This window comes from Podarcis liolepis, assembly GCF_965112155.1.
Source record: "Podarcis liolepis genome assembly, chromosome: 15".
In the NCBI taxonomy this organism is placed as follows: domain Eukaryota; kingdom Metazoa; phylum Chordata; class Lepidosauria; order Squamata; family Lacertidae; genus Podarcis; species Podarcis liolepis.
The window spans coordinates 11,983,709-12,010,763 of record NC_139566.1 but is presented as its reverse complement, the minus strand read 5'-3'; the positions used below and the strand labels follow the sequence as shown (position 1 = coordinate 12,010,763).

Genomic DNA, 27,055 nt, shown 5'->3' with positions numbered 1-27,055 from the left:
AAAAAAGGGGGGTGGAATTAAGGGGCGGGATGCTTTGGGGAGGGGGATAAGAGAAGGGCCGGTGACGTCGAATAACAGGGCAGGCCCGGATACTCCTCCCTTTAAAGCGCCCTGCGCGCGGAGGCAGATGCAGGAAGTCCGGAGGCTGCAGAGATTTGGATCCGATTTTATTTTTTTTGCAGTATCTTCCCCCCCACGGCGGAAGCTCCAGGATTTGGTTGACTTTGGACGTCTGAGGCACGGCGGCGTCCGAAAGGCGAGAGAAGCCCTGAGCATGCACAGAGGGCCCGTTTTATTGCTCGCCTGCTGCCACCGCGCTAGCAGGAATGGGACCCTACTGCGTGACAACATTGGCAACATAGGAACGGACAGCTGTAGATGCACACTCTTTGGATAAAATACAATGATATTTGGAATGAATTTACACAGAGTATATTCGTTTATTGACAATTATGTGTGTATTAGGATAAGAATATATGCAAGTAAGGTAATGTAACAGTATCTTTTTTCATCATCACTCACTTTTTTCTCCCCCCCCCCTCACTCTTCTCTTTTTATAAATGAAATTCTAATAAAATATTATTAATAAAAAAGGAATCAGACCCTACTGACAGGGTGGGGCTTTGGGGGGGGGGAATACATAAGCACCTTGGATCTGTCCACTCTTGAGGAAAAATGCTCAATTCGCTGCATGTTACTCAGAAGTAAGTCCTTCTGGCGTCAACAGGTTTTAAACCCAGGGCAAGAGGGTGATAGGACTGCAGCCTATAATCCTTGAACAGAACAGCCAGAAATGTCAGGAGCATTACATTACCCCCGTGATGAAGTTTATTCTTTATATCAGCTTTTGCCAACCTGGTGCCCTCCTATTCCCTTCAGCCACAGTCAGCTCAGCCAATGGTCAGCGATTATGGGAGGTAGAGCCCAACAACATCTGGATGACCCCATGGGTTCCCTTTCCTACAGGTTAGGGGTGGTCCCATTGACAATACTTTTTTCTGTTCTCCAGCCCAGAATGGACCATCTTTGTCTTTTTCTAATATGTAATTATATCTATGGGTTTTCAAAAAATACATTTCACCCCCCCCCAAACCACCAGTACGGTAATTCAAAACACATGTTCCCCAAGTATGATTGATAACACATCATGGTCAGTGAAGGATTAAACAAAAGAATCATTACTCGTGTTCCTGGGAGCCTTTGGAAGTTTATAAACATCTTTTTAAACAGCAGCTCAAGAAATAAAATCAAGCCAAGTAGCATAAAATTTATTGTTTCTTATTGTGTTTTTTTCTCCAACAATTGGTCAGCTTTTCCATCAAAAACAGTTCCTAAATTTGTGCAAACCAAGCTTCAGTAAGTCCATATCCAGTGATATCCGGTATCTGGTTATTGTGAGGTGTGCAGGGATCATGAGAAAGAACAAACAAGTCTATCTTTAAGGTCTTGTGTATCTTCTGTAAAGACTGAAAATAAAGCTATTTTAGGATCTGTGGTGGACTAGATGATCCTCAGAGTCCCTTCACGACAATTCTATGATTCTATGGTAACTGATCAGGCCAATTTTGTGGGGTATCTTTGTCCAGAAGGAGTGGGGGAGGCTAGATTTATGGGAGACCCTTAGGTCCTTATAGACATCGGCGCCCACCCTTCCTGCAAAGGGTGCAAAGGGTGTCCATTTTTATTGACAAAAGCCACTGTTTGAAATGGCTTGGGGTCATATCCACACAATACATTTTAAGTAAGTTGCTTCCCTCCCACCTCCCAAGAACCCGGAGAACTGTTAGACTGGGAACAGTAGCTCTGTGAAGGGTGAACTACAGTTCCCAGTATTCCTATGAGGAAGATGTGCTTTAAGTGCATGGTGTGCATGTGACCAATATAATGTCTGTCTCTACCACCCAGGTCCTATCTGCACTATACATTTAAAATAGTATCACACCACTTTAAATAATTGTGGCTCCCCCCATGGAATCCTGGCTACAGTAGTTTGTGAGAGAGGATAGGCTACAGTTCCCAGGATCCTTGGGGTGGGGGGTGGGGAAGAAGCATGTGGAAGAAGAAGAAGGTTTGGATTTGATATCCCGAAGGAGTCTCAAAGCGGCTAACATTCTCCTTTCCCTTTCTCCCCCACAACAAACACTCTGTGAAGTGAGTGGAGCTGAGAGACTTCAGAGAAGTGTGACTGGCCCAAGGTCACCCAGCAGCTGCATGTGGAGGAGCGGGGAAGCGAACCCGGTTCCCCAGATTGCAAGACTACCGCTCTTAACCACTACACCACACTGGCTCTCACTGTGGTTTAAACTCTGTAGATATGACTGCATTTGGGATGTGGAGAGTTTTGTTTCGGTTTGATTTTAAAGGCTATCCTAACTAATGCTTTCCAACACTGTATGAGCACTGAAAAATAGTCATCCTCCAAAATCGGCACTTCTGTGAAGTTTGCAGTGCAGTTCTCAAGCCAAGCATTGTGTACAAAAATGCTTAAATGCAAAAGGTACCTCTCTAAGAGACATTCACATAACAAGCCCTTGGGAAACCTTCCTCCGAGGGAAACAAAAAATTAGAAATTCCTACACGCTGCAAAAAATGCTATAAAAAGGAGGCCTCTGCAATATATGGGGTGTAAAGAACGCAAATGACACCAGCCACAATCTGGACGCCATGGCACACTGCGTAAAGGTAAAGGGACCCCTGACCATTAGGTCCAGTCGTGGCCGACTCTCGGGTTGCAGTGCTCATCTCGCTTTATTGGCCAAGGGAGCCGGTGTACAGCTTCTGGGTCATGTGGCCAGCATGACGAAGCCGCTTCTGGTGAACCAGAGCAGTGCACGGAAACGCCGTTTACCTTCCTGCTGGAGTGGTACCTATTTATCTACTTGCTTTCAAACTGCTAGGTTGGCAAGAGCAGGGACCGAGCAACAGGAGCTCGCCCCGTCGCGGGGATTCGAACCGCTGACCTTCTGATCGGCAAGTCCTAGGCTCTGCGGTTTAACCCACAGCGCCACACACTGCATACCATCCAACAATTCTCAGTTGAAAATGGGAACGTCCTATTCCATCCTCCTCCTCCTTTTATTATTTATACCCCACCCATCTGACTGGGTTGCCCCAGCCACTCTGGGTGGCTTCCCACATATATAAAAGCATAATAAAACAGTAAACATCAGACAACTTCCCTGTACATGGCTTCCTTCAGATGTCTCCTAAAGCTTGCATAGTTACTTATCCCCTTGGCTCGGGGGTCACATAACTCCATAACCTCCAACACCATTGTTTTTTCTTCTTAGAGACTTGTAGAGTCGGAAGGGACCCCGAGGGTCATCTAGTCCAACCCCCTGCAGTGCAGGAATCTCAGCTGAAGCATCCAGGACAGATGGACACCCAGCCTCTGCTTGTAGTCTCCCTCGCGCTCCTGTTTCACTTCCCAGATTTTTTGACCCCAAAGTCCTGCTCGGCCTTCGGCGCCCCTCCGCGCGCCCGTCCCCAAACTGAGGTGCGGGCGGGGCCCCGCTACCCCGCCTCCCCCCCCCCCCGGCCGCAAAAGAAAAGGCTGGTGAGGGCTGCTGCTGCAAGGCCGCGTCTCCATGGCAACAGGAGCGCGAGGGAGACGCTCGCCCGGCGGCGCCCTCGGCTTCCGCGGTCCCTCCCCTCTCCCGATCTGCGATTGGCTGGCGGGCGGGGAGGAGGCGGCGCCGGAAGTGCCTGCCGGGGGTTGCCATGGGTGCGGCGGTGGCGGCCGGGGGTCGGTGCCGGTGCTGGTGCTGCGGGAAGGGGCGGTGTCGGGCGGACCCGTGCGGGGTCCTCTGCCTGCTGCTTACGTACCTCAGTGTGGGCTACGCCGACTACGTCATCCTGGAGCATGTCCTGCTCCAGCCGGGCTTCCGGGGCAGGTAGGGCGCGCCAGCCCCGCAGGGAAGGGTCCCACCCCTTTCGCTCTGCACACGCTCAGGGGCACGGTGCCCTTGGGATGGCTCGGTTTTGTTCCTCCCCCTGTCAGCGGTTTCCTTGCCCCACGGTGGTGGGGGAAAGGAAAGAAGCCAAGCCGGAGAAGGGCCGTAGCTCAGGGGCAGGAGGAGGTCGCAAGTTCTGTACTCTGCACATGCTCAGAGGTGCTTTCTCAGAGTTTTATTGAAAGAAAAGAAAAGGGGAAAGTTTCAGAATCTACCTCGAGCCATAATGTTGCTGCTGCTGTTATTGGACGTGTTTCCTGCCCTTCACCAGTATTTTGCTTAGGATCAACCCAGCCGACACAAAATGCCAGTGAGCAAACCTTCAGCTTCTCCAGAGCTCTGCATCGGTTTCGGTAATTCCAGGAGTGGGGTAGTGAATAACTACAAAAATGAGGCTGGATACTCATGGAGCCAACATCCAACCCAATTTCCTGTTTTTGTTTTCCCTCTTACTTCCCCAAGTTCTGCTTTGTGCAACAACTGGCCTAATGAAGAGGTTTGGTGGGCTGAAAGCTTGCTCACTCTTTTGTGACATTTTGGTTGATTCTAATATAAGTATTGTCTATTGGTGGATTCTGGATTCCTTACCCTGTAGAATGTCCTCCCATCAGATGTCAAAGAGATAAACAACTACCTGACCTTTAGAAGACATCTGAAGGCAGCCCTGTTCAGGGAAGTTTTTAATATGTGACATTTTAATGTATTTTTAATCTTTGTTGGAAGCTGCCCAGAGTGGCTGGGGAAAACCAGCCAGATGGGTGGGGTACAAATAATAAATTATTATTATAAGGCAGCCCTGCCCTAGTGGGACTTGCTCCTGGATAAATAGGTAGAAGACTGCAGCCTTACTTTTTGTTGTTGTTTAATAGATGTACATTCTTTACTTTAGTGCATATATTTTGCAGGGCGCCAACACAGGGCACAGTCATGGAGGAGGAGTCCTTTAACTTCTGTTAGTTAAATAGACATAATAATGGTTATGCAGAACCTGTATGTTTGAGGAAGTCTACCACTGAATACTTGTCACTGGGAGATTAAAAGGTAAAGGTACCCCTGACCATTAGGTCCAGTCGCGGACGACTCTGGGGTTGCGCGCTTATCTTACTCTATAAGCCGAGGGAGCCGGCGTTTGTCTGCAGACAGCTTCCAGGTCATGTGGCCAGCATGACTAAGCCGCTGCTGGCGAACCAGAGCAGAACGCCGTTTACCTTCCCGCTGGAGTGGTACCTATTTATCTACTTGCACTTTGACATGCTTTTGAACTGCTAGGTGGGCAGGAGCTGGGACCAAGAAACAGGAGCTCACCCCGCCGCGGGGATTCGAACCGCCGACCTTCTGATCGGCAAGCCCTAGGCTCTGTGGTTTAGACCACAGCGCCACCCGCGTCCCTTAACACTGGGAGATTACAATAGAGAAAAGGCTGTATCCTTCAGACCTTGGTGGTGGTCTTTCATGAAGCATTTGCCTGGCTGGTAAATGGATGTTGGCCTAGAGACATACACCTGGTCCAGTTCAGCGTGTCTGCTATGTTTGGGTACATGGATTTTCTTACAGGTCCTGAGCATGCCTTTTTTCTTACCTGGTGCCCACCTTTTTTTATCTCCCGCAGTTTAGCTAATTTTGGCTGTGATCCTAAACACACACACAAAGGAGCAAAGATTGAAAAACATGGGCTTTTACTTCCAAGAAACCATGCAGAGTCAGTTATTTATAGGCCAGGATCAGTAGTAACGTTTGACTTTGGAATTCTAAAACAGTGTTTTCCTTCTCCTTTACACCCCCAATGCCACCCTTCAAAAGTGGGGAGTATTAAAAACACAAAAGAAAAACATAAAAAACCTCCACTGAGTATGTCCAATCATGGGGGGCCTTTTGGGTCCCTGCCGTAATAAAATGTGAATATGCTCCCTTTCATGCACAAAGGTAATCCAAGACTTGCTGCATTAGTAAGATGATCCCTGCTTGGCTGTCAGAATGCATTGTTTGCAACCGGATAATAACGAGTATTTGGGATAATTATGATGACGCAGGGATAGAATGGGCTCTCGTATTTCACTGAGTTAGCCTCCTAGAAAAGCTGTTGGGAAAGGGGAAGGGGGGGGGAGAGAAAAAGAAAGTTTGCGAGATGCTGATGACCTCACTGCTTCCATTTGTCACAGCCTCTGGTGTCCGTTCCATGCCGTGGCGTTCAACTTCATTGTCGTGATGCTCTTGGCCTGTCACACGCGGGCTGTCTTTGCCGACCCAGGTAAGCCACCTTCACCCCTTACCTGGGCCCTGTCTGTGTCATCAGCTTCCATGCTTTGCTCTCTCTCAGTGGAGGTTGGTAGGACAAAAGGCAAGAGGGTCCTACAACAGCCAGAGCCAGCGACAGGCAGAGCCAGCTGATTCTAGCTTTCTCCCATCCTCCTCCTTCCTGCTGAGTTCTTGAAGGGCAACATTGAGGGCTGACCGGCCGCATTGGACTGCAAGTAGGCAGGTTGGTGGGAGCTGGCCGAGGACAAGCTGAGGCTGGTGGGGCCTTGAGGATCAATCCATACCTGCTGACTTGCGGGACCATCTTTGCGAAAGGAAAAGGCTGAGGGGTAAACCTACACAAATCCGGAGTAGAGTTCCTAATACTGTTGGATGGCGCCTTTTATGCCTCCTTCCAGCAACTCCTGCAGTCAAGCTGGGGCCAAATGTTTTGCTTTGCTTTGGACCACATCAGCGAGGCCGAGAGGGGGGTCTTTTTGTCTGGGCATCCCAGCCTCCCCCCCCCTACTGCCCAGCCTCGTCCCAGTTGCCCTGGATGGACCGGCCTCCGCTGTGCACACTTTCTCTAACCAGTACACGGTTACCTTATGGGACTCGCTGTCCCTAAATGGGGTAATATTGGCCACAAGCTTAAATAGCATTTCAAAAATGATTTGAAGTACAATCCTGTGTGCTTGGAAATAATGCCCCACTATGGCCAATAGGAATTCCCTCACAAATATATGTGCACTTTCAGCTTCAGACAAATAATACAGGGAGGAAAGAGATTTATTTTATTTTTTTAAAAAAATTAAGCTGCCCTTTATCCAAAATCGGATTTTGGAGCAGTATGCAAATAAAAAAAGAAAATGAAAGCAGCCAATGATGCAATAAGATTAAGAGGAATAAAATCACCCAACTAGCTAAGAACAAAATCATTTAAAATACCTGTTCAAATGGAAAGCCTGGTCTGAAAAGAATGCAGTGTCTACATGACATACTTTCCTTGGGAAGGCATTTCATAAACGGGCAACTTCTCAGCAGTGCAGGAATGTCCCGTGGCTCAGGAGTCACTGTGCTTGTTTGCCTTTGCCATTCTACAATTCCATAACAGGAGCAGGGCCTCGATCAAAGCACCAGCCATGTCTGGAAAACCCCCCGGAGCCTTCAGGAATCCCTTGGATTCCATAAGTATCTGGGGGCAGGCAGACCCTCCTAATGAGGGAATGTCAGTCACAGTCAATCCAAATCTCACTAGAGACTGATGCGTCCATGTCAGCCTGGACACCCCCTCCCTCCCCCCGGTTCATTCCCAATCCACTCTAGCAAAGACTAGATCGAGAGTGTGATTTGCAATATACACTGGCTGCGTAATGTTTTGAGACATCCTGTGGTTGCCATGGCAGCCATGAATTCCTGAGCTGGACCAGATAAGGCGGATGCAGCATTGCCATTGAGGCTCCTCAGAATTACTGTCTTTATGGTTAAAGACCATACCAGCTCAGACAAGGAGGTTGTTGGGCTTCAGGAGATCTTTGTTCTGTCTCTGCAGCCCAGCATCACTTCCCAGGTTTCAGAATTTTATGACTGCAACCCCACCCTGACTCTCCAGCCTGTGTTGCTGCTGTGCTGAGTACCCAGGCAGGCAAAGCGCAACAGGCCGACACCCCGAATGAGAATGTAGAACCTTACATTTGGGTCCTTGGGGGCAGGATGGGGGGAACATCTCTTCACCTAAACAGCCGGGCAGCTTCCTGGTGGCAGAGGACACTGATGAAGGCTGCAGGGCAAGTGCAGTGACGGGAACTGTGTGCTCTCCTGGCCTCAGATGTCAGCCGCAACGTGACACCAGCAGCACCTCTGATCTGACACTGGGAACAAAGCAAGGGATGGGCTTCCTCTTCTGAATACCAGTTGCTGGAAGCCCCAGGAGAGGAGAGTATCCTTTTGCTCAGGTCCTTCTAGAGGCTTCCCAGTGGCATCTGGCTGGCCACTGTGGAAACAGGGTGCTGGACTAGATGGGGGCACTTTTTTATTGTGCTGTTTACGAGTTGGCTGCCCTCTGTGAAAGAGAGAATGCTGGACTAGACGGACCCGTGTCTGATTCACCAAGGCGTCCTGAGGCGTTCCCAAAGCAAAGGAAGGATTGAACTCTGATTAATAAGAATACACACAGAGGCTTGAACCAGCAAGACTCTGGGAAGGGTGCGTATAATAATCTCTCTCCCTCTACCCCTCAGCCCAGGTCGTTTTATTCACAAAAGAACTTTTTACTCAGTGTTCTTAGAACCAATCAGATTTCTTCTGAGCATTTCAACAAACCCCACGTGGGGACAAAGTAAAACTTCAAACACTTAGTTAGGCATGCATACTTTTGGGTAAATGAATGAAAACTACAAAGGAGTGCATTCAGCAACCCCGGAGGTCATAATCAATCAATACACATGATAAGAAGCATGGCCAGGAGGACAGCGATCATTACGACCTCTATGTGAGACCTGTTTCCTGGCCCTAAGATTAACATCCTAAGATTAACATATCAGAAAAGCTACATCAAAGAAACTGCCCACTGTCTTTGATGACCCAGGATGCCTGCCTGGCTGTGTACATGACTTGTCAAGAAAGAGAAATGGAACAGGGATGCAGAGGTGTGGATTGATCAAAAATCATATCAAAATAGTTTAAACCCAGTCAACACAATGCCTTCATTGCTGACACAGATGGCTTACTCTATACTTGTTACAATTCCTCATAGCGATCCCACCTGATCACTACAGCGTCCTTTTCGCCATTAGATGCCTTCTTCCCCAGCCCCTCCTTCCTATTTCAGTACCTTTTGCAGAATAATAAACAAATGCTTGGTGTCCCCCACCCTTGCAAACAGAAGGGCTTTAGAGTCATTCTTTTTGAAACCATGAAAGTGGAGATTCCTGGGTCTTTCTCTGTGTTAGGAGCTGTATTCTAATCCTCAGTGGGGCACACTTTAGGCCACACTTATTGCCAACCCCCCCCCCATCTGTGATGCTGCCTTTTCAGCATATCCAAGCAAAGCAGCTGCAGAAACTGGAGCTGCCCAGCTTTCCTTTGCCGGGTGTTGTTTTTCCACAACTGCTTGCCCGGATCCTGCTGAAGGTCGTTGCCTTGGCTTCCTTGGAGGTGTCATCTTACCCTGGAAGAGGGCCCTTGGGCCTGTGGATCTTTGCGAGTGTTTATTATGGGATCAGCAAAAGCGAAGTCCTTGATCATCTTTTGCCAGTGGCATTTGGGACAGAAAGCTGAAGTGGCATATTTGAAATTAATCAGCCTGCTCTGCACATTTCATCTTTTCTCTCTCTGTCTCTCCAAATGCAAAATCAAAATATTTATTGAGCAAATGTGCCTTTGTTGGCGTCACTGAGAGCTGGAACATCTCGATTGAGTAATGTGTCTGCATCATTGTTAGAAGTTCATTCTGTTCCCGTTTCTTGGAGTTTATTTAGTTCATGATATACTTTTGCAGGGTGGGAGGGAGAAGGAGAACAGCTCTGTTCTCTTGATCCTTCCACGCACATTCGGATTTTTCTGTGATTTGTTTGCTTAAAAATAAAAGAATTTCCTTGCTGGGTCAAAACTAAGATCTATCTAGTCCATCGCTCCAGTAGTGAGCTGTCATTCACACCAGGAAAACTCATAAGCAGGGCATGAGGGATAAAAGCCACTTTTGCCTGTTTGTCGCAAGCATCAGATGCTCAGAGGTAAACCTGGAGGTTCCATTCCTAAATATGGCAGCTATTAAAGGGATAAAAAAGGAGCCAATGATTGATGCAGACTTGGTCAACTGGCAGTGGAGAAGCACACACACAAAAAGCATTTTTTTTTGACATTGAAAACAGCTTTTTGTTGCTGAGATAAGAACTGCAAAAACTGAAACGAGAAAGTTAACTGTTTTCTCTGCAGAAAAAAACGCCATGCTGGAAGCAATTAGTATGCCAGGGCTGGGAACCTGGACTGCAATTCCCATCAGCCCCAGCCAACATGATGGGAACTGGAGTCCAGCAACACCAGGGAGGCTGCAGGCTCCCCAGCCCTGCAGCAGAACTCAGTGGGATCCCCTTGAGGCCTATTGGTGGGTAAATGCGATTACAGTGGTGCCCCGCAAGACGAATGCCTTGCAAGACGGAAAACCCGCTAGACGAAAGAGTTTTCCGTTTTTGAGCTGCTTCGCAAGACGATTTTCCCTATGGGCTTGCTTTGCAAGACGAAAACGTCTTGCAAGTGTTCCGATTTTTTTCCGCTTCCCCCCCCTTTTCTAAGCCGCTAAGCCGCTAATAGCCTTTTAGCCGCTAATCCGCTAAACCTTTAATAGCCGCTAATAGCCTTTTAGCTGCTAATCCACTAAGCCTTTAATAGCTGCTAAGCCTTTAATAGCCGCTAAGCCTTTAATAGCCGCTAAACCGCTAATAGCGCTAATCCGCTAATAGGGTTGCTTCGCAAGACGAAAAAACCGCTAGACGAAGAGGCTCGCGGAACGGATTAATTTCGTCTTGCGAGGCACCACTGTAGTGCATGCATGTATTTACACCCACTAAACAAAGACAAAAGGAATGGTAGATAACGGGGAGGTTGGAGGAAGAGCATAAGTAAATGGGTGTGAAGTTAATTTCTTAATTTCTTCATCAGGCTGTCTCCTGTCTGTCTGTTGTGAGCCTTTTTTGAAAAACATTCTTTCATTACTTTTTAATCTGTTCTTTTCCCCAAGGAGTTCAGGGTGGCACATTTGGTCCCCCACACCTTGTATCCTCACAGCAACAATGTTAGCCTGAGGCCATATTCACACCTTGTACTTATACAAGGTGTATAAGTTACACCACTCTTATACCACTTTAACAGTCACAACTCCCTAACAGCTGGTATGTGGGGCAGCGCAGCAGCCGCAGCAGCTTTCCTGTGCGGCCTCCTGCCGACCCCAGAACTTCAGTTCTTCTTGTGGATATTTTTGGACACAGGATTCTTGGTCTGGATTGAAGAGAAAGAAGCAGAAAGGGCATTTAAAAGGTGTTTAGGGGGCTCGCCCCACTTTACATGATGTCACTTACGTGTGCTGGGGTCTGGAACGTAACCCCTGCATAAGTGTGGGGGATGCTGATGCCGCCTCTACTGTCTCTTGACAGTGATGGGAGAGCATAGCCATCAAGACTGGTAGCCACCAATAGCCTTGTCCTTTATGAAACAGCTCCCCACCATAAAAAAATCGATTAGATTTGACATGCTCCCACCCAGCCTTGCCTGTGGCTCTCTTTCAGGCATGGTCCCGCTCCCAGATACAGCCATTGACTTCTCTGACTTGCGGAGTAGCGGCAGTGGCGGATCGCACAAGAACAGTCGGGTGAGTTGTTGCAAGGAGTCTGTACCTGGGGAGAGGGGAATGTGAAGCTGCCTTGCCCGTAGCCTAGAGGTGGGGAACCTGTGGCTCTCCAGGTGGGGGCTGGATTCCCAACTCCCACCAGCCTCGACCAGCATGACCAGGGTCAGGAAAGGCAGGAGTTATGGACCAGCAATGCTGTGTTCCAGCTGCACGCTCCTCACACCTGCCTTAGCCCAGTGATTTGTCAAGCTCAACACCATCTAGCTGCAGCTGGTTACTTTAATTCTCTGCAGCTACCTTGCATTCAGGGACGCAGGTGGCGCTGTGGGTTAAACCACAGAGCCTAGGACTTGCCGATCAGAAGGTTGGCAGTTTGAATCCCCGCGACGGGGCGAGCTCCCGTTGCTCGGTCCCTGCTCCTGTCAACCTAGCAGTTTGAAATCACGTCAAAGTGCAAGTAGATAAATAGGTACCGCTCCAGCGGGAAGGTAAACGGCGTTTCCGTGCGCTGCTCTGGTTCGCCAGAAGCGGCTTTGTCATGCTGGCCACATGACCTGGAAGCTGTACACCGGCTCCTTCGGCCAATAAAGCGAGATGAGCGCCACAACCCCAGAGTTGGTCACTTTACCTTTATCTTTACCTTGCATTCTGACAAGCTGCCGGAGAGGTAAGCGCCTTGTCTGCTGTGAATGCAAGGCATGCAGACTGAGGCCCCATCGGCACTGTGTTCAAATCCTACCACTTTAAGCTATCACAGCTTCCCTCAAGGAATCCTGGGGATTGTAGTTTGTAAAGGGAACTGAAAGTCCGTAGGAGGCTTCTATTCAGCCCACAGAGCTATAGTTCCCAGAGTTCCTTGGGAAGAGGGATTGACTGTTAAGCCACTCCAGGAAGGGTAGCTCTGCGAGGGGGATAGGGGCCTTGTAACAACTCTCAGCATCCTTAACAAACCGCAGCGCCCAGGATTATTTGCTGGAAATTCAAAATGGCGACACCCCCAAGGGCATTGTGGGAATCACAAAATGGTGGCTCACAGACCCAGGGCAAGGTCTCCTGTAATATACGGAGCAGTTTACAGTGGAAAACCAACATCAACAACAAATATAAAATTACTGAAACAACATCTTCAGTAGAATGGCACCAAAGAGCAACAGTAATAGATTCCAGCTGCTTCTCCTCTTGTGGTCTCCAACGGAGCAGAGTTTCTGGGACTCTGAGTCAGATCACCCCTCCATCCCACAGTCTTGCTTTATATACGCAGCTCCCGTGTTTATGCTTTATATATACAACTCACAGGATTGCTTTCTATAGACAATTGCAAACAGTGCAGGGAGGCTGTGGCTTGCTGACCTTTTAAATTTCCCACAATGCCCCAGGTGCAGCTTTTGCTCGGGGGCATGGTGTGAAATTAAAAGGGTGGCCGAGTCCAGCCTCCTGGTGCTTCTCGGAGCAGTGCTTTCATGGCAGGGAAAGGCTGACAGAGCCCACTGATGGAACCAGCCCTGGAGTCAGCCCTGAGAGGGAACAGGGTTTTAGGCTAGGTGGGATTCGGGCCTGATTCAGCAGGGCTCTTCATAGGTTCTTACGACGTTCAGTCTGCAGCAGCCCAGTCCAGACAAAGGTTTACTCTCTCAGAACTTAGACCCCTTGTGTGCAGATGAACTGTAGTCTGAGGGAGGCGGTGTTCATTCCATTTGATGGTTTCTTGCATTTGCACCCTGCACTTTAACCTAAAAGGCTCTCTGGGCGGCTTACAAAAATCAGCATGAAGGTGGCCCCTGCCCTTGGGCTTCTGTCTAACAACAACAACAACAACAACAACAACAACAACAACAACAACAACAACAACAACAATAATAATAATAATAATAATAATAATAATAATAATAATAATAATTTATTTATACCCCGCCCATCTGGCTGGGTTTCCCCAGCCACTCTGGGCGGCTTCCAAAAGAATATTAAAATACTGTGATACATCAAACATTAAAAGCTTCCCTAAACAGGGCTGCCTTCAGATGTCTTCTAAAAGTCTGGTAGTTGTTGTTCTCTTTGACATCTGGTGGGAGGGCGTTCCACAGGGCGGGCACCACCACCAAGAAGGCCCTCTGCCTGGTTCCCTGTAACTTGGCTTCTCGCAGTGAGGGAACCGCCAGAAGGCCCTCAGTGTCCGGGTAGAACAATGGAGGTGGAGACGCTCCTTCAGGTATACTGGACCGAGGCCGTTTAGGGCTTTAAAGGTCAGCACCAACACTTTGATTTGTGCTCGGAAATGTACTGGGAGCCAGTGTAGGTCTTTCAAGACCGGTGTTATATGGTCTCGGCGGCTGCTCCCAGTCACCAGTCTGGCTGCTGCATTCTGGATTAGTTGTAGTTTCCGGGTCACCTTCAAAGGTAGCCCCACGTAGAGTGCATTGCAGTAGTCCAAGCGGGAGATATGTCAGGCAAGGAGAAATGGAATGGGAGGGAGGAAGTGAAAGCAAGCTCAAGCACCATCAGGAACAGAAGCAGAGCAGGTGACAAACACCTTTTGGTTCCTCTGCCATCCTTTTCTTTGCTTCCCTAGAGCAATGAGGACTGGACAGTGTGCAACCGCTGTGAGACATACCGGCCGCCCCGGGCGCACCACTGCCGCGTCTGCCACCGCTGCGTGCGCCGCATGGACCACCACTGCCCTTGGTGAGGATCCTGCCATGGAGGGCCTGCCTTGATCTGTGTGTGTCAGGGTTCGATGGTGCCTTTTGCTCCCCTTGCTTCTTCCCCAATAGAAGAGGGCTTCCCATCTCAGTCAGTGGTATGACGGACCCAGTGAGACAGCATCAGCCTCCCCAACCCCATCTCCTCTTTGGGAACCAGAAGAACCACCCTTTTTAATTTTAACTTGAGCTGTTGTCCCTAGGGAGTGGGGGGCGTGGGGGTGGAGGAATGTGGTTCAGTTTGCATATGAAGGTGAACATCCCCAATTCCCATTTTCTGAAATGATTTGTGAACCAAAACACAATCATCCTTCGAAATTCACACTATATTAAAAAAAAAAACAATGAAAAATAAATCCACACTTCTCCAAATTTTGCATGCCAGTTAATTACCTATTTGTTAGAAATATATTTATCTACCATTGTTCAGTAAAAGCAACATCAGTAGAGTGGTTTATGACAATTGTCCATGAAACCATACGATAAAATCCATATAAAAAGTTAAAATCAGAAAGTGGCTGGCTGTTGTGGAAAGATGGATTCTCAATTGTCCACCTAAACTGAACGGAATGGAAAAGTGTCCAGCAGGCATTTAAAGTTCTCTCGCCTGGGCAAAAATGAATGTACTAATGTGTGCATGCAAATATACGTGTTAGTGAAAATTACATACAGAGCACATTATATTAGTCAATATTGCTTTGCAGAAATGACTGTATTAGGGGGAAATTGCATATATAAATGCGTATGGTAGGAGAAATTCACAGGCAAACGCTGATGAATTTCCATGAGAATTTTATTTTTTTTTAATTGCAAACTGATGTGGAAATGTAGAGCGCTGAACTGAAGATTGGAGAAACTCGAGAGAAGCCAGAATTGACAGCTTCATCTTGTTCCTAGTTGTCCAGTTTTCTTTCTAACATGCTCGAATGCTCTCTTGGTAGGATCAACAACTGCGTGGGGGAACTGAACCAGAAATACTTCATCCAGTTTCTCTTCTATACAGGTATGTCAGGAACGTGCCACCAAGTCGTGGTTTGGGGGAGGAGTTACTGTGGAGGGTGGGGTGGGTCCCAGGACATTGTGGTTAGCAATTTACCTGCCTGCTTAATGCCCCACTGCTCCATGGGCCCCTTCTTTGCCTCCCTAGAACAAAAAACCCAGGGTTTAAGGTTGCGTTTGTTGGTTGAGCTGCGAAGAGCACTGTGGACTGAGGGATTGCGGCGACTGAAGTCGATCCAGCCCAGTTTACTAGATGTCCCCTCTGGTTAATCTCTGAAATCAAAGCTGCGATCCCTGTATTTCCCCACTAGGGGCTGCTCTTCTCCAGGGCACACAGTCTTCCTCTTCCTCCTCACTGTAAAACTTGGAATTGTTCTCAGCGTCTGACAAGTTTCTTTGTCTCTTTGAGGGCTGAGAGTCCTTGCTTGCTTGTTTACCTGCTTAACTTTTAATGTCCTTCGTTGCTCCCAACTCACCTCCCACCAACCGAGTGATTCATAGAATCACTTAATCATAGAAGAGTTGGAAGGGTCATCTAGGTTCATTACTTCCTTCAGCCACTCTCCTCCTTCTGCCTTCCTACCCCTTTGCTCCTTTGCCAGGCTGCCCCCTGCCAATGCCTGACCTCCCCATCTAGGTCTAGAGCTCCCTCCCAAGACAAAATAACACTTTCCTCTCTTGACTTATCAAAACCTAACATTTTTTGTAGAGCAGGGGTAAGCAACCTTGGACCAGAGCAACCTTGACCCTTGGCCTGATGTCAGAAGCCCTCTTCAAAGGATCAGTTCAGACCTCTGGCAATAGCGGCCTGTCCCTCCCTGGTAGACTTCTGGGAGGAAGAGCATGGTGTCAAGAAAGGGCGGGGAGATGGGTGTCAGGAGAAGGAGACAGGGGAGTCACAGGGAGAGGACATTTTTAACTTTTGATGTTTCATTGTGTTTTAAATATTTTGTTGGGAGCCACCCGGAGGGGCTGGGGCAACCCAGTCAGATGGGTGGCATTGAAATAATTAAAATGTTACAGTCATACCTCGGGTTGAAGTAGCTTTGGGATGAATATTTTTGGGTTGCGCTCCACGGCGACCCAGAAGTAATGGAGAGCGTTACTTCCGGGTTTCGCCGCATGTGCAGACACTCAAAATGCTGTCACGTGCGGAAGCAGCAAATCGCCGCCCGTGCAGACGCGGGTTGCGTTCGCTTCAGGGTGCGAACAGGGCTCCGGAACGGATCCTGTTCACATCCAGAGGTACCACTGTATTAAGTTGGAGTGGTCCCACCCACCACCAGAATGCAGCCCCTGACAGATTGCTCCCAGGAGAATGTGACTGTTGACCAAAATAAAATGAACCCCCACTCCCCACCCCTGCTGTAAAGGATGAGGCTTAACCCCTCATTCCTATTCACTGTCTCCTTTATCTCCTGTTCTTGCAAGCTAGAAGTTGGTCGAAAGTTGGTCGTCTCCTAAGGCACCTGGAAGTTGAGCAGAAAGCCTGTTTCCCCACCCAAAAAACCCTTTCAAGCTTCAGCGCTGTCCTGACCATACTTAGGGATTTATGACATGTATCCCCGAGGGAATGAAGAAATGCACCATGCCTGCGTTGATGACCCTTTTTCCTTTTCGTGTTTCCCCTCCCTCTTGGCCTTCGCTGACCTGGTTCTCCCGGCCACAGGCTTGGCCAGCCTTTACGCCATGGGGCTGGTCTTGACCACCTGGCTTTGGCCCACGGACAAGAGCTCAGCCGGGAAGGCCGAAGGAGCCGAAGGAGGCGTTTCCAACAATCGCATCCAAATGTGAGTCCCACTTCCTTCCTCCTGCCACCAAGCTAAGGATTCTCCCCACCCCACCCCACACCCCGTTGCTGGGGCAGGGAGAGTTCTAGAGACCCTGTAGATGCCTCAGTTCGGCCATTTGCAAAAACAAAAAATAAGAAGAAGAAAGACGAATGAAAGAAAAGAAATTGCCATGTCACACAGTTCTTGCCAAGAACAGCTGGAGCTCCAGAGCTTTGGCTCAATGCCAAGGGGAGGGGAAGAGGCTCCATGCTGGCTTTTCTATAAATGAGCAGCACACCCTCCCTCCCTCCCTCCCTCTCCCCCTCTCACTTTGGAAAATGGGAGCAGCCGAGGGTAGGGCGTTGTCCCTTTGTCCAGCCCCCGCAGCCTCCTCGCCTGCTTCCTCCTGCTTAGGGTCTCTCTGTCCACAATAGTTGGGGGTGGGGAAAGGCTCCCCCCACCCCCGTCGAGGGCCGCATTCCCCTTCTGCCACGGGCTATTTATTTATTCCGTTTCACTTCTGAATCGCTTCCTGCGAACGTGACCTCAAAGCAATTTAAGCAGCGAAGACATCAGCGTCAGAACAATTTCATGTGGAGAAGAAACGGAAAGAATGGGTTATACCCCGTTCGAGTTCTCCAATTAATTAGGCATGCCTAACGTAGGCTCCATCTGCACTCTGCATTTGGAGCAGGATCATACCACTTTAACTAGTCATGCTTCCCCCCAAAGAATCCTGGGAACTCATTTGTTACGGGTGCCGAGATCTATTTGGAGGCAGCTCTCCACCCCCCCACAAAGCTACAGTTCCCAGAGTGGATTAACAAGTAATCCCTCTTCCCGTGGAACTCTGGGAATTGTAGCTGCTCTGTGAGGGGAATAGCTGTTTGGAGGTGCCTGGTACACATGTGAAGCACAGCTCAGCCCTATTTAAAAAAATAGTCCAGTGCCCTCTGTTGCCCCTCCGGAAACACAAGTTGGAGTAGTGGTGTTCCTAGTTAGCAGACTGACTGTACTTTTCCCTTTCCTCCTTCTAGCGCTCACCGCATCATCTTGCTGGTGGAATCCATCCTCTTTGGCCTCTTTGTCACAGTCATATTTTATGACCAGGTTGGTTTTAAGGCTTGCAGCGGGGGACGGGACTTGGGTTTTTTAATTGTTTGGCAACCTTTTTAGTTTGTCAGCCATTTATTAAAAACAACAGTAATGCGCCCCCCCCCCAATTATTTTTTTAAAAATTGTTCCAAATCAATAGATTTTTAAAAATAGTTTATTTATATGTCGCCTTTCCACACTGAGCTGGGCCCAGTGTGGCTACAACACTTGCTAGCAAAACGAAAAACTTTGTAGGGAGGGAGAAGAAAGCTGTTGTCAAAATGCATCCATAAATTGAAGCAAGTTTAAAGAAAGCAGCAATTTAACAACACTGGAATGGATTCAATACTAGAAATGATCTAGACATGAATATGCCAGCACAGAGCAATTTTTTAATATTTTATTTTACAAGCAATTAAGTTCCAGCTGCTGGCGCTGGGCTGATTCCACTCCAAAGAGCCTCAGCAGCCTGACTAAGACACAGTTCAGAGAGGGAAGGGTCTTCTCACTAGGCGTGCAGCTGGCTCCCTCATCTCTCCTCTGGAGAAGATTTAGCAGCAGCAAAAGGGAGATGCTGGGGAGGGCAACAGTGGCAAGTCCTTTCCCCCAGCCTTCTTCCAGTTGCTGGTGCTGGTTTTCCTGCAGAGGGCTAGAAGAGAAACCGTGTCCATGGCACAGACACTATCAAATATCAACAGCTGCATGGAGCTGCCTTGTAACGTGTCCAGTCAGTGGACTGCGCAGCCCAGGGTGGCTTCTTTTAATTGGCAGTGGCTCTCTCCGGCCTTGGCAGGGGTTGTTGCTGTACAGTGGTGCCTCGCAAGATGAAAATAATCCGTTCCGCGAGTCTCTTCATCTAGCGGTTTTTTCGTCTTGCGAAGCAACCCTATTAGCGGATTAGCGGATTAGCGCTATTAGTGGTTTAGCGGCTATTAAAGGCTTAGCGGCTAAAAGGCTATTAGCGGCTTAGCGGCTTAGAAAAAGGGGGGGAGCGAAAAGACTCGCAAGACGTTTTCGTCTTGCGAAGCAAGCCCATAGGGAAATTCGTCTTGTGAAGTGCATCGAAAAACGGAAAACCCTTTCGTCTAGCGGGTTTTTCGTCTTGCGGGGCACCACTGTACGTTCGAACTGGGGAGGGTGGGAGCGACTTCTGCATGCCAAGCAGTGTGCTGTACCATTGAGCTATGAGCCCCACTGAGTATAGGGCGCAGCTTTTTGCAGGTTGGGCCCTCTATACTGTGATCAGCAGTGGTTTCCCAAGGTCTTGTTAGATCCTACTGTGAATCATGTACATCAGGCTTGCATATTTATTGAGATGTTTCCATTGCTTTATTGTTTGTGGCTAATTTTTGTTACATTTTGGTAACCGTTAGAGTGAATTATGTACGTTTTTTGAGGTTGCAAGTAGGGCTGGGCGACATCTGGTTTTCAGCATTATGATATATCACCAGCTAAACATCGCAATATATTGATACATCACAATGTCTGAAATTAGGATGGAGCTATGTAGAGGCATTGACTGGCTTCACAATTTTTCCTGCATCGTGATTTTTGCATAGCACCCACACACAAATCAGGATTTGCGATATATTGCCAGGTCAAAAATTATGAGAATCACATAGGTGTAGCATTTATGTTTGTATTTTTGTATTGTCGGTATTTGAGTTCGTGTAATTGTGTGGTTGTACGTGCATTATAAATAATAAACTTTTTTCTTTAATTTAAAAAAAAATGAAACCATTAATTATGGACTTCAAACTGGTTTTGGACAATATATTGATATCTCATCCAGCCCTAGTTGTAAGCCACTTTGAACAAGGTGGGAAGGCGGTATACAAATAGAGAGCAATGAAGCATCATGGCTGTCACAGGGTGTTGTTCAGGGACTGGGGGGGACAGGTGGGCAAGGTTTCAGATTTTGCCCAGCACCTCCTGAGGTGCCAAGGATAACCTTCCCCAAAAAAAGATGCACCGGTGGTGGTGCTATTAGGAGAAAGGGAATGTTAGTATTGCATGGATCAAAAGACAGACACAAGTGTGTGTGTGTGTGTGTGTGTGTGTGTGTGTGTGCGTGTGTGTGTCAAAACATATCCTGCCCACCCTCTAATGGCCTAATGTGCATCACTTCTCCCAGCTGGTCTCCATTATCACGGACGAGACCCCAATTGAGCAGCTGCGCAACCGGCTCCTGAAAGAGGCACGGCGGGAAGTCTCGCATACACGGAAGCCCAAGATCGCTCTCCTGCGGGAAGTCTTTGGCCGAGGTAGGTTTGGGGTGGTGATGACTGGCGTATGTCCTTGCTGGTCCGTTAAAGCAGTGCCGGGAAGCCAGCAGCCCTCTAGATTAGGCAGAGAGAACCTCCAGATGTTGCTGTGCTACAAGTCCCATCATCCCCAGCCGGCATGACCAGCGATGCTGGGAGCTGTAAATCAGCAACATCTGGGGGACCAGACACACACCTGTATCTGGAAGATGCTGAGCTCCAGCTCCCATCGTTCTGTGCCATTGACCATATTGGTTGGGGCTGATGCGGGCCGGGGGTCCATCCTCAGCCAGAGGGCGCTGGATTCCCTGTCCAGGCATTAGAGGCAAGTGTCCACGATGAGCTGTGTGCATCCAACCTTCCTTCCCTCTCTCACCACCTAGGTCTCGTCATCTGCTGGTTCTTCCCGTGCAACTGCAGCTCTCCGTCAGCCAGCGGGCCTTCCTACAGCTACTTGCCCAACTACGACGTGTGACTTCCTGGGCTGCTCTCTCTTCGTGTTCCCTTTCTATTGGTGGAGGCAGAGGTTCCGTTCAGTTTCATTGGCCACCTTCTGTGGAGGCAATGGTGGCTGCAGTTTCCTAACGTTTTCCCCCAGGCGGGGAAACGGTTTCCTCGGGAGGGGAGTGTTTGCGTGTGTGTTTTTGTGTGTGTGCTATAAGTGTTGATGCTCTGCATCCCAATGGGAACAGAGCATGCTCTCCCTTGAAGCGGAGCTCAGCAGGAAGTCCTCGTATTTCGAACTCTTGGCTCAACCTGTGTAACACTCAGAATTGGGGTGCTGCACACAGCAGAGATCACTCTCAGAAGCGGCCCTTAATGCATCTTGGGCCCTTGGTGTGAAGCATGTGAATTTGAGCTCCTTCCTTCCTTCCTTTCTGCCTCACCTTGCCTGTGAAGGCCGTATTTAAGCCCTGCGTCCTTTACCAGGTTTCCCAAAGAGATCAAGCTCTGGCCTATCAAATAATAATAATAATAATAATAATAATAATAATAATAATAATGATGATGATGATGCTGGCATTAGCCTCCTACTCTGGAGAGCTATGACCTCTGCCCACTAGGGACCCCAGCCTTGCTTTTGCTCACCGGATTTCAGCCCTGAGGGTGGCAGTGTTTGGTACATGCTTCCACTTTCAACGTGCTTCAGCCTCTGATGCTCTGCTGCGGACTGGAAGCACGTCGGAGGCTGATGGTGAACAGCTGTCCCAGAGGAGGGAGTACCTTGTATTAGCATCCCCTTGGGGTTTCCTTTTTCAGAGGGCGGGGGCTGGCTGCCCTCCAGTGGATGTGACCATGGATAGCTCAGGTGGGTGTTAAGAGCACGCAGCCGCACCTCCCCACGCTACACCAGCCTCACCCAGGATCTCTGCTTATCCTTCTGGTTTGCTGTGAGCGTTGTGTGTATGTTGCCTTTCAGCACATTCCCAGCAGTTCTTTGAGCTTTCTTGAAACATAAGAGTCGGAACATCATGCTTTGTGGTGCGCAGGGACTTGCTGCATCCTCCGCTTGGGGAGGTATTCAGGAGCTTTCTGTCATTTTGGTGTCTAATCGCTGGGGGATTCCTTGTTTCCTTTGCTGGAGTGGCCCCCACCCCAAGGTTCCCCGGAGGCCTTGAAATTAAGAGGCTGGGTTTCCAGCATCATTTGAGCTGCTCATTAACTGGAGAAAAGGGAGGCCCAGGGCTTTTTTTCAGCCAGAGCACACACGAGCACGGTTCCGGCACCTCTCAGGTGGATGACATTGCAGGCCAGCACCTTTCCACCTGCTTCTTGCCTTTACCTACTTCCGAGAGGCCCAAAATGAACATTTCAAGTCAAAAGTGAAGCTGGCCAGCGTGTGAGTCTACATTTTTTTTTAGATCTATGTCTCCACCTAGCAGCAGTTGGTCAAGCTATGAGGTAGGGCCAATTCGTATTTCCATGTTTTCAATCCATTTCCCGTATAGCGGCAGTGGGCTTTAAGCTTTCCAGCCAGGCCTCTGCCGTTACACGTGGGCGTGTTTGCACAAGGGCCCTTCCAAGCTGCCCTAGCCATCTGCCTGAATCTAAAAAAATGAGGGGGCACATTTATTTGACTTGTACGAGAACCAGGGGTGACCCCCAAACCAAACAGCTTGCTGTAGTTTTTATCACCTCCGTGGAGGTGTTGTCAAACAGGCATCTGTCTATTCAAGGCTGCCCCGAGTCGCCTGGCGACTTACCGTAACAATTTCATGGTGAGTTCTGGCACCTATTTTTTTGGGGGGGGGAGCACCGGAGAAGCCCTTTTTAGTAGGGGGCCGATTCTCCCACCCCTAATACTTCAGCAGAGGGTGGCGGCCCCCTCTGAAACAATTACTCCCTGAAACTCATCTTAAAATGGCAGCTGGTATCCATTAGAGCTTGTAGGGCAGAATCTGGGAATCCTGCAGGAGGCGGAGTCAGAGGCAATGACAGGCAGAGCTGCAACCAATGAGTGGCGGAGCCAATGGAGTCTAGTTTTGTCCCCATCCTTCTCCCGAGACTGAGGAGGAGGAAGGTGACAGGCAGGGCCCCCCCTTGGACCGGCTGTAAGTAAGAAGGCAAGCAGGCTGGGGATGGCTGAGAGCGGACTTAGGGTTGTGGGGCAGTGCCCCATTCCCCTGAATGGAGCAGCCTCCACTGCCTTTCAAAGCACAAGAAGCGTGTCCCATTTGATACCCATTGCGTCATGTGTTTGTCCCACACCCCCGACTTGCTAATCCTACACTGCTGCCCTTGGGTTGGGTGGTACTTACCTATTTATTATGTCGCCTTATAGCCCAGGCTTCGATTCTACTTCTCAAGGTGGCTAGAAATATATCATGTTATAATAGAATATTATTTTAAGTATGCTAAACGGGTAAAGCAACTAAGCAGCAGCACTGCAACCCAAAGCAGAAAGGAAGACCTCTTCTAACACAATGCCCTGTGCGTGTGTATTGTCTGAAAGCAAAGCATGCCTTCTGTTTCAGAAGTGTTTTGACCCATGTGCAAGTTTAAACGGCAAACTAATCTAGCCAGGCTCATACAACGTACAGCAATTGGTTTTAAAAAATAAATAAATCAGGTTGCAGCCTTACTTTCAGCAGAGTGCTACAACCTGGGGAGTCAGGGTGAGACACCCTCCCCCAGATGTTGCTGGTTTCCATATCCTATCCACTCCAACCAGCATGGTTCGTGGTCAAGGAATGATGGGGGTAGTAGTCCAGCCACATCCCTATACTGCATCATTCTCATTCTCCCACTCCTTTCTACATGCCAATTCCCTGTGCTCTGGTCTGTGCTAGAATGAGGCTTTTTTCTACCACTATCTCCCTGATGCCTGACCCTGCTATCCATCCAACTTTTTTAAAAAGCGGGGTGGTTTTCGCTCAGACTTGGCAAACAAGTTTTGAGCTGCGAACCTAACTGCGGCACGATTGGGGGGGGGTGTGGTGAGGAGGGGAAGAATGTCTCTGGGATTTAATTGGGATAATTTCCTACCCTCTAATGAAAGTCTAGACAGCCCCAGATGCAAGTGTCAGGAACTGGAGGGTGAGCGATTGATTGCCCCCGGTGCCCTGCGGACAAAGCAACTCTGGCTGTGGATTAAGTCTTAAGTGTTCTCCCCTTTATTTATTTTCTCAGGATGTGTTTGCACTGATGCTTCGTTTAATAACAGGATGCCACTTGTTCTCTTTGAACCAAATGTGATGCCCGCCCATCTCAGAGATGAGCAGCTTCTTTTGCAAACCCCACAGACGATGGGTCTTGACATCTTCCTGCTCGAGAGGTGCCAAGGAGCAAGGAATCCGGCAACTGGAGCACATTTTGCTGCCGCTTCTTTTTTTTAAAGCAAGGTTCCAGTCCTCATTGCTGCAGAGAATAGCCAATTTTTTGACTTAAAAGAAAGAGAGAAAGAAAATACCTCTCACTCGGGAATCCAGTGCTCTGAAGGAGAGTCTCCTCATTTCTTTGCACAGTTATCGGATTCCCAAAGTTAAGACTCTGCTAACTCTACTCTCAGAATAGTCTCATTGGAATTAATGAACACAATTGACTTAGATCTATTAATTTCAGTGGGTCTGTCTTGAGTAAAATTTAGTCTGTTCTCAGCAGGGGCACAGGAGGCAGAGTTGTGGCACTACTGCGCACTGGGGCAAGGCAGCAGCGGGCTTTGCCACCATCCCAGCAAGGACGGTGCCGCTGCCAGGAGAACACTGCTGCTGCTCTTCTGCCCCCTTTGCATGCCTTTGCTGCTTGCCCCACTTTTGGTCATCTGCCCTAGTATTGCGATTTGTGTTTTGCAGCTTTACTCTTCCAGTCTCTCCACCACCCACTGCCCAGATCAAAACCTGTGCAATGACTCCCTCCGAAAAAGAGATATTGCCGTTCCTAACATTCCTGCATTGCAGGGGGTCGGGCTAGATAACCCTCAAGAGAGCCAGTGTGGTGTAGTGGTTAAGAGCGGTAGCCTCGTAATCTGGGGAACCGGGTTCGTGTCTCCGCTCCTCCACCTGCAGCTGCTGGGTGACCTTGGGCCAGTCACACTTCTCTGAAGTCTCTCAGCCTCGCTCACCTCACAGAGTGTTTGTTGTGGGGGAGGAAGGGAAAGGAGAATGTTAGCCGCTTTGAGACTCCTTTGGGTAGTGATAAAGCGGGATATCAAATCCAAACTCCTCTTCTTCTTCTTCTTCAAGGTCCCTTCCAACTCTTAAGATTCTGGGAGTCTAAATTATTGTAGGTCATTTCATTCCAGTTACATCATTTCATTCCAGTCGCACAGTTTGGGAACTTCTGTTTTGTTAGTGCAAAACTCCAGACTCTCATCGCTGAGCTCTCTTCTGCTGGGTGGCACAGAGGAAAAGCTGCCTCCAGTTGCCTGTATAAGATCCAGGCTTTTGCATCCCTTTGTTTTTTTTCCTGCTGGGCCTAGTCTTCAACCAGCCACCCAACACCCTGAACTTCTGATAGGTGACAGGTGTGAGACTTTGGCAGTCAAAGCCCTCCCTGTCCTCCCTCTGCTGTCTAGAAATGTGTTGCTGTTTTTTCTAAAAGAGCATGTATCTTCAGGATATAGAATCCTTTGCTTGTGTCTTGCAGTGGTGTTGGAATCTTAACACAGCTCTCGTGGCCCCGGTCTCTTAACCACGCACAGCTTGAACGGCATCTTATATGGAGGCCAAGCACAACTGGGAGACGGGCAGAAAGTAGACTGGGATCAGCGGGTAGCTCTCTGGATGACCTTGATTTGGCAAGGGCTTCAGATTCCTGACTGTTTAACAATGGCAACAACCGAGAAGTCTCTTCTCCCTTCTCAAATTAAGCTGCCGAAACAAAGAAAGAAGGGGAGACTAGGAGTGGGTTGGGGGGAGGGGTGCTGTGAGCTCAGTCTTGATGTCAAAAACAGAGTCCCAGGAGCAGCTTGTCCGTTCACGCTCGGTGCCCTGCCCCTGAAGTCCCCGCCACCCCGTCTGTAGAGGAGCAGTTAGCTTTCTTAAGAAGTCATCTTCGCTCTCCCAGTTGTGAATGTGAACATTGCACTCAGGTCCTGTTTGCAGGCTTCCCCTCGAGGTGCCTGGCGGGCCACTGCAAGAACAGGCCGTTGGCAAGGAGACCTTTGATTTGATCCAGCGGCCTGTCTCTTCTTATTTTGCTGTGCTAGTGGGGATGCAAACATGCCTTTAAAAAATAATAATGCAGCAGCAGATTGGTGGAGCTGCAACAACAATGGTCTCTCTGTAGGAAAGGGGAGGTGGGCCGATCTTGCCCTAGTCGCTGATGCCACAGACTTGCTCATCCATGCACGCTCAGCAGCCATAGCGCCCCAGCGCTCACTGGCATGTATGAATGAGCCGTCACAGGTCTAACTCGACAACTGGAGGGACCATAACACCTCCAGTGCAGTGTTAGCTAGCTGGAGTCCAGCTGCCTGTTGAGTATGCAGTCATTTAAGGGCTGATCCACAGAAATTTGTGCTTGAGGGGAGGGGGGGTTGGCCACAGACAGGGGCCATTGCCACACTCCAGAAATGTGTGTTTTGGGGTTGGGAGCCCAAAGGGGGTGCTGCTATGAAGCCTGACCCTGTTGCAGCCTAGCAGTATTATAACATAACGGGTCATCTCTGTATGTATTTGCTCTTTGTATTTACTGCAAGGATTTTTTTATATATAAAAACATTTCCTCCTCCCCTTCTCACTGAATTCTGTTTGAATTATTCTTATTTATTTGTGGCTCGGTTGTTCCCCCACAGCAGGCACAATCAGTTCCCCTGGCCCTCATCCGATCTTAATTTTAAAATCTCAGCCGGAGAGGCTAACCGTTTCTGCGTTCCTCCCCGTCCCACACACCCAGATTCCCCACCCCCTTCTAAGACCAGGAGTGGAAATTGCAGCCTCTGTATGGGCTCTGGAATCCGAGCCGGCAGCTCCGTGGCCTTGGGAGATTTGGGGAGTTGGAGATGGGCCCAGGAACCTTTCAGCGCCTGGGTGAGTCAGAGAAAAGCGACGGAGGAGGTGAACGTCTGGAAAGAAGATTTGAAGAGGCAGCAGGAAAACATGGGAGGAGGAGATGTAGCGACGATCCTTCTTCTGGACCTCGCCTTTGGGGACTCCTTCCTTTTTTATTTTAAAGCCTGGAACCCAAATTTTTGCTCTGCCCGTAGGTCCAAGTAGCAGAGTAACAAAAACAGCTGCCGTGCAGGCGTTGGGAGGCT

The 27,055-nt window shown here is 48.9% G+C and overlaps 1 protein-coding gene across 2 annotated transcripts; it reads left to right on the top strand.

The window, feature by feature from the left end:
• The first annotated feature begins 3,703 nt into the window (after positions 1–3,703).
• LOC310694516 (palmitoyltransferase ZDHHC3-like) lies at positions 3,704–26,535 on the top strand. 2 transcript variants are annotated; one of them, XR_014519733.1, is made up of 10 exons: positions 3,704–3,893; positions 6,113–6,201; positions 11,471–11,553; positions 14,099–14,211; positions 15,170–15,231; positions 16,897–17,017; positions 18,037–18,109; positions 20,229–20,358; positions 20,742–24,787; positions 25,041–26,535. XR_014519733.1 is itself a non-coding variant. In XM_083477645.1 (9 exons), the coding sequence occupies exons 1-9, from the start codon at positions 3,721–3,723 to the stop codon at positions 20,831–20,833; spliced, it is 936 nt and encodes a 311-aa protein (XP_083333771.1). In that variant the 5' UTR covers positions 3,705–3,720; the 3' UTR covers positions 20,834–26,535. The 2 variants fall into 2 exon arrangements, 1 of the variants encoding a protein (XP_083333771.1); XM_083477645.1 differs by having other exon boundaries at positions 3,705–3,893; positions 20,742–26,535.
• Positions 26,536–27,055: the final 520 nt, after the last annotated feature.